At 38.9% G+C, this 7,635-nt stretch overlaps 1 protein-coding gene across 1 annotated transcript in view; it reads left to right on the plus strand.

Annotated features, from left to right (window-relative positions):
• The window catches only part of SPEF2 (sperm flagellar 2), a 133,564-nt gene extending 126,403 nt beyond the window's left edge, over nucleotides 1–7,161 (plus strand). The window contains exons 32-34 of the mRNA XM_040977328.1: nucleotides 1,356–1,601; nucleotides 1,794–1,916; nucleotides 6,983–7,161. Coding sequence (XP_040833262.1) covers nucleotides 1,356–1,601; nucleotides 1,794–1,916; nucleotides 6,983–7,072 — 459 coding nt within the window. The 3' untranslated portion in view covers nucleotides 7,073–7,161. The remainder of the gene's footprint in view (nucleotides 1–1,355; nucleotides 1,602–1,793; nucleotides 1,917–6,982) is intronic.
• Nucleotides 7,162–7,635: the final 474 nt, after the last annotated feature.

The following is a 7,635-nucleotide window of genomic DNA, read 5'->3' on the forward strand; positions in this document are numbered from 1 at the left end:
TTGGCTCAATTTTGTCCCTCATCTTAATCCTTTCATGTATAGACTTACATGATTATTTGGAAGGGGCGTGCAGAGTGAAAGCACTTTGTACTTCTCCTGAATTGAATTTTATCACACATTGGCAGTCTCCTGAATTAGTATGTTTCCCGTCCTTGGCACAATAAAAAATGAAAGCAAGGTATTCTCTCACAACTGGACAGCCAACTTTCCCAAAATGCACATTTTTCATGCAAATTATCAAATTTGATTAACTAATTACCAGAAACACATGCACATTCTACACATGCATATATACGTACATATGTACCTATATATGCATGCAATTTTACCATACAGGATGTGAAAAATGAAAAACAGGAAAGGGGACTCATTTGTGCAATTACACAAAAGTGAATGTTGGTAACATTTTAATGTGTCTGCTTGCTTTGTTTTCATTAATAAGTGTGAACATATAACAAAATGAAGGCCCTTATGTGTCCATTACTTTGTCATGTTCTATTTACGGTTGTCCTTCTGTGCTTTCTCATACCATCGAGTATTTTTCCAATCATAATTTTAGTGACATTATAACATTCCATCACAGTTGTCCAATTTAGATCTATCATTTTCCCATTTTAAGAATTGTGTGTTTTTAATTATTGCTGCAACACCAAATATATGGACATCCATATATTAAAAAATTATGTCCATCAATATTTCTTCAGATCACATGTTAGTTTTATGAATATTGAGTAAAGGGATAGGAATATATTTAAGGACCGACTTTGAAAGTAAGGTACTCTCTGCATACTCAGAATGAGAATGCTTGTGTTCCTGAATGTCAGCCAGATATCAAAGACATGCAGTAAGAATCCCAACCTGATTATCTTTACTCAATTTGCTTTCACGTTTGCTGTCTGGATTTCTTTGGAGTCCAAAGAAATGTTTCTGATTCTCTTAGTATCTATCAAGCTTGAGAAAATCTCTCTCCATAACCTTTCCACTACAATTAACTTCAAGACCAAATCTTGTTTAAAAAAAATCTATATGCATGTTTGGAAGTCTGGCAGCTGTTACAGTAACTCATTTCCTTGTCCAGTTGTTGTACTTGGCATTGTGGTAGACTTACAGCTCTATGGAGATGAATAGAGACACACTGACGCCATTGTGCCTTAGAAGCAAAACTGGTCAAGGATTTTTGACATCATGATTTCCAAAACACTCAACATATTGTCTGCAAGAGTTCCTTTAGCTACTTTGTAGTAGGCTGTATTGTTCCACTGTAGATGTATAAAGCAAATTTGTGTTTTCCAAATGTCTCTATTGCCAGGAAGACTTCAGCCTGACTTCAAATTCTCTTCACATAATTTTTGCAGACCTCCTCTGCTGACATGAGCCCCATCGAGGGGTATGTGGAAACTGAAGAAAATGCTGAAAGAGAGGAAAAGGACTTCACAGAGGAAAAGGAGGAAAAAGACAGAAAGGAACCAGATATCCCTGAAAATGCGAACACTGAAAAGATTTCCATGGAAACACTGCTGCGAGTGTTCCGAGGAGGGAGCGAAGTAAAGGATGCCAACAGATTCACCAGCCACCTTAAGACAGAAAACATTTATGCAGAGGTTGGTGAAATGAAGCTGTAAAACGGACAACCTTTTTGGCCTCAATATTCAGTATATTTTTTTACAGAATTTATCTTAAAATGTGTCATTTTATGAAACTTATGGTGAATTTTTTTAGCAAATAAGAGTAATATATTCATATCTACATGATTGTAAGGTTAACTAACTTCTCTTTCTTCTTCTTCTTCTAAGAGCTTCATAAAAGTATTTCAAGAACTAGATACCAAGGACCTGGAGCTAATTGAAGTTGCTGTACTCTTGAAGCATCCTTTCATCCAAGAACTGATTTCAAATTATTCAGATTATAAACTCCCTGTGAGTGTTACCTAAGGTGTCCTAATTCAAATGGGCTCCGGTTCAGAACATGGTGGGGCAGTTCTTAATTAGGCAAGCATGAAAGGGGAAGAAGCCGAAGTTGCTCAGACAAGCCAGCCTGCAGGACCCAGAGGATAGCAAGCCATGAACAATTCAAGCAGTTGTCAGTGCGATGGGTCTGCTTTGTGGGTGCTATGAGACTATGGTGGGACCATAACAGAAGTCTCCTAGTTTGAGAGATCAAACTAGGAGCGTGGATCATTAAGGGTCATTTCAGCTATGTAACAACTCTAGCCCATTACCACAGCATGTGCAAAACAGCATCTCCTCTGCCAAAGGGAACCAAGAGCATGATTTTCAAGTGCTGAAATAGTCATTGTACTTTAATTATGATATGTGTTGTCTATACAGTGGAAATAATATTGCTTGTGAAGGGTTGAGTGCTAGTTCCATTGATTAAGCACTGTACAAAAAAAAATTGGGGGCAATTGAGGACAAAACCAAGAAATGATACCAGCCAAGCAGAAGAAAGAAATGTAACTCAGAGATCACATGGTAACTAAGCAGCCACATAGACCAAATGAGTACCCACTCAGGCAAGTCCCACGTGTTTAACACAGTCTAAGGGGAAGCAGAAGCTAACTGCCCTTTCAGAGTATGGCAAATTACTGCAACCTTCTCATAAACCTGTTTTAATGGTAGCAAGTCTTCCTACATATTTGCCTCCTGCCAGTTGTTTATTGGACTACAAAGAGTTGCTCAGCATCACATACTGGCATTATCACTTTGGTAAGATTCAAAGTGGCCTAAGAAGCATTTCTTCTTACATCTCACTGACAACAAATTACCTTTTAGAGTTTCTTCAGAAACCATCTGAACTTAAGTGGCTTTGCACTTGATTTTTTTTTTTTACTAACTTGCTGATCCTTTTTACGTTAATGTTATTGCTTATATTTGTACTAATTGAAATCTGTTTCAAACAAACTAGCAGCTGTGGAGACACTAGGCACATCCATAATGAAGCGTGTATACAAAATTTAAGTGAAGTAAGAATACAGAATTTAAGAACCAAAACTCTGGAATTAAAAAGTCTTGGGACTTAATCTCAGGCCCATCACCCCACTAAGCTGCCTGATCTTCTCTGTCCATTATCCTGCCTACCCTTATCCTCATCTGTTACATATGGATAGCACTCATTCCTACTCCAAGGGCAATGGTTTATATTAAGTTCATGTGTCCTTGGCATGGCATGGGTCACCTGGAAAATGCTTTGGAAATGATGGCTATTAAGATTACTAAGGAATTTTGAACACCTGCCACTGGGTCTCATAGTAAAAGCCTCAATACAAGAGAGAAAGATGCATGCCAAATTCAGTTGTTGATCTCAAGCAAATTCCACTTCTAATTGTAAGAAAATTTGTACATGTGGGAATTACAAGAGAATGATATAGTGTAAACAATCCAGGTGTAAAATTACAGGAATTCCAACCAAAATTTTGTGTTAGAACTGTGGGCAGAGTGTGCCCAAGAAGGAATAAATTGGCTTTCAAAAAGATAGTAACATAGCATGTTAGGTGAAACAGAGGAAACCACATGGGAAGAGAAGGGTTCAGTCCCTTAGAGGGTGTTTGGCTAAGAGTATGGAGGGGTCCAGTTGGATTAATAATCAGGTCAGTTGTCAGCTGGGGGAGTTGGGTTCAGTCTGTAAGGCAATGGAGAATGGATAGGCTTCCAAGTGGAGTCATGATATGAGACTTCATGTTTCATCGCTAAGTGTTGCTTTATCTCTAACCATTTCACCACATTATTGTGTCATGCTACCTAAGGTGAGGGTTGATAGGCCCTTTTGACCGCATTGCATCCTACTCTCATATGTATTGAGATCTTGTTTTGAACAAGGAAATTAATTTGTGAAATCCCTTGGAATTAACGTATACTAGGATTTATTTACATTACAGTGAAAAAGTTTCAGCATTAAATGATGCCACAATTATTTCCTGCTATGTTGGAAAGAAAATTCCCTACAAAATCAGAAGAATTGGGGAATATCTTTACTCTGCTTCAACATGATTAATTTGAGGAGAGAATTCTATTCAGCATTTTGTCCAAGAAAAAAAAAAAAGACACATGATGGGCCTAGTGGCCAAAGTCCTCACTTTGCACAAACTGGGATCCCATATGGGCACCCATGTATGCCCTGGATGCTCCACTTCCCATTCAGCTCCCTGCTTGTGGCCTGAGAAAGCAGTCAAGGATGGCCAAAAGCCCTGGGACCCTGCACCTGCATGGGTGACCCAGAAGACGCTCCAGGCTCCTGACTTCAGATTGGTGCAGCTCTTGCCATCATGGCTACTTGAAGGGTACATCAATAAATGAAAGTTCTTCCTATCTGTCTCTGCTCTCTGTAATTCTGACTTTCCAATAAAAATAAAATATATCTTAAATAAAAAAGACACATGACACATGACTGCATTTACAGTCAACCATTGAAGAAGACTTCAGACTCACAAGGAAAGCTGGAGTCTATGAGGGCTTCTTTTGTAGTGCTTCAATTCCATCATTCAGGGAGGAGGTTTTCAGCTTGCAGTGAACTCCAGCTGAGAAACTGTATTTGACACAGCACAGTGCCTCTCTATGCAAAACTATCCCAGATGTGACAGGATGTCTACCATTCCAGGAGCACGGTGACCATCAAAACCTTCCCTGCATTCCCAGAGTCTTCCCTGGAGCCCAGTAGCCTTCACTGGAGAGCTGCCCAGCTGGAGAATGCATATCCTTTAGTCTCACAGTCTCACAGTACCAGCATCACAGCAAAAAGCATCTCAGTCAGATAGTTAGTTCATTACCACGATACTTCCTTAAGGTTAGGCCCATCTCAACTACTTGAACTTTTGCTCTCCTTCTTCAACCCCTTGTTGCTCCACCAAGAATCTAAGTGAACAGGAGTAAATTTCCATAACTGGAACTTAACTATATTATTGGGAGTCAGGAGGAAGTATGTTTATGGCTTAAAAGCCTAAATTCTGAAGTGAAAAATTGAAAAAAAAAAAAAAAGGTCTCTTTCCATTGACATTTATTTCTTATCCTTGCTAACAAAACAAGGAAGGGATAGAGGGGGAGGGGAAGAAATGGAGGTAGGAAAGAAGGCAGGTGGAAAAAGGAAGGAAGAGGGAGGGAAGAGAAGGGTAGGAGAAAGCAAGGAAGAGAGAAAAGAAAAGATGGAAGGCAGGGAAAAAGGAAAGAAAAAAAGGCAAGGGAAGGCGAAAGGAGGGGAAGGTTCTGACACTAAAATATCCTCCCACTTTCTTCATTAGCTTTACGATGACTGCTTTGGTACTCTGTGTCTTCACAAGGCACCTGTGTCAAATCTCTTCCGTTCTCAGGCTTTTCCCTATTTGCTGCTCCTGAAAATTATAGCTCTTGACCTCAGCTATAAATTGAGCCCCAAACAGTTTAAATACGTGGGGCGCTTGCACTATGAAGTGTCAGATAATTACAGGCCATCTTGTTCCATAATCCGCAAATTAGCATGCAATGGTCAACGTAATTATTGAAAACAGATTTCAAAGGAGGCCTGTTGCTTAGAATTGCAGTGGGAAGAAGCAGGGAAGTCAGTGGGAGCAGCTATTCTTTGCCAGTTGGTGATTCACTCAGGTTGGTCATTGGCTTTAGGAGGTGTATGTATTCAAGTAACCATGTCCCTCAGGAAAGTGATTCACAGTGATTCCTGACAGCTACTACAAAAGCAGACTGTATGCCAGTCAGCAAGGGCCATCTCTAAGAGTGAACTGAGGTCTCCCTGAGTGATCAAATAACTCCCCACAAAGTAAAACCGTTAGAATTAACTCTGGAGCAAATCCATATTCTTAAAACAATTTCCCAGTATTTATGAAATAAACTAGCAGTTACCTAATGCAGTTTATGCTTTCCCACACAGTAATACCTCTTCCACAATGTGATGTCTTCAATTTGCCTTTAAATCTGTGACTTAAGGCATAAGATTAGACATTGTAAATGGATGAAAGTGGACTACTTCCTTGTATTTAACAGCCTAGATATTACAAAACTAACGGAAAGCAGATGTAATTAACAGGTTAAGCCACCAATTGTAAAGTCGATACCCCATATGACCAATGATTCAAGCTCCAGCTGCTCCACTTCCCATTCAGCTCTGTTAGTGTGCCCAGGACAGCATTGGGCCAAGTATTTGGGCTCTTGCCACCCACATGGGATACCAGATGAAGTTCCTGGCTTATGGCTTCAGTCTAGCTCTGGTAGCTATTTGGGGAGTGAATCAGTGAGTGGAAAATCTGTGTGAGCTACATACACACACAGACCCTCTCTTTTGTCTTGTACTTCGGCCTTCCAAATAAATAATTTAAAAAAAATAGAAAGAGCCTGTGCTGTGTCATAAAAGGTGAAGCTACTACCTGGCACTTACTAATGCTCCTAGGAAAGCACTGGAAGATGGCAAAGTACCTGGACCATTGATACCCATGTGGGAGACCAGGACGGAGTCCTCGGCTCCTGGCCCAGCCATCGCAGCCATTTGAATAGTGTAACAGTGAATGGAAGATCTCTCTGTGTCTCCCTCTCTGTCATTTTTCCTTGTAAATAAAGAAATTTTATAAAATATTTTTAAATAGAAGGAATAAAACAGTATCAGAAAAATAAAATTCTGGTCTGAAACTCTACAAATATTGAGACATGATTAATTTGACATTTAATATTTTCTTAAATAAGAGATGAATACAGCTTTTTACTCTTTAATAGGGATAAAATCTTTTGTTCATTATAAATCACAGTCTGTGTAATTGCTTTTAGAAATATTGTTTAAATAACATGACAGCTCCGCTGTTAAATATGGAAACCGAGGTCCCAAGATCTTAAATATCTCTCCATGTACACAACTAATAAATTGAAAGTTGGGATTCAAAATAAACGGAGAGCAATTTTTCTCAAAGTAAAGAAAGATTGTTGAATCATTGCCCTCAATTAGGTGATAGAAAATTGATCTTGAGTCATTTATTAATATTTGTAACTTTCTTTTGAATCTTTTATTTTAGGATATTAAAATGATTCTCCAACGGAGTGAGCATGTAGCTGGAAGTGATGGAGAGAGGTCTCCCTCAAGACTTACAGAGGAAAAGAAATGAAAAAACAGTGCGGCTTTTAAAACTTAATAAACAAACTTCCAAAACACAGATGATGTCTGTCATATCTGTTGTTGCAAGTGCAAAAATTACCTTACCAGAGTCTGAGCAGTCCTGAAAAGGAAATCTCTCCTAACTTAAATGATGCTCTATGTTCAACTTTAAAGAAAGAAAGCCAAAGTCCACAGTAAGCAGAGTGTACATCGAAGTGATTCTGCAAATAGAAAGTACCCAAATGCTATGTTCAAAAGCAAACACAAATGTATGTCGTGAAAAGTGTGTGTAATAGGCATATGCAATGAACACTGCCTCCTAAACGCCACATCAGGGCTGTACTGCCTTGAGCATCTTACACATCTTGCTTTGTGTTGTCCCAGCAACCAAGGGTAAGGACAAAGCTGCATTATTGAGTTGTTAGTATAGCCATGCTCAGAATGTCTATTTGTAATTGTTTCTTAATATTTTTTCTTCGTAGCTGAATGTGCAGTTGTGGGTTTTTTGGGTTTTTTTTTTTTTTTGGCTTGGTACATAAGAGAATCTAATTCAAGGATACTTATCTGAAGTGT

The sequence above is a fragment of the Ochotona curzoniae genome, unplaced genomic scaffold, assembly GCF_017591425.1.
Source record: "Ochotona curzoniae isolate NIBS_2020 unplaced genomic scaffold, NIBS_Ocur_1.0 contig_2754, whole genome shotgun sequence".
Taxonomy (NCBI): domain Eukaryota; kingdom Metazoa; phylum Chordata; class Mammalia; order Lagomorpha; family Ochotonidae; genus Ochotona; species Ochotona curzoniae.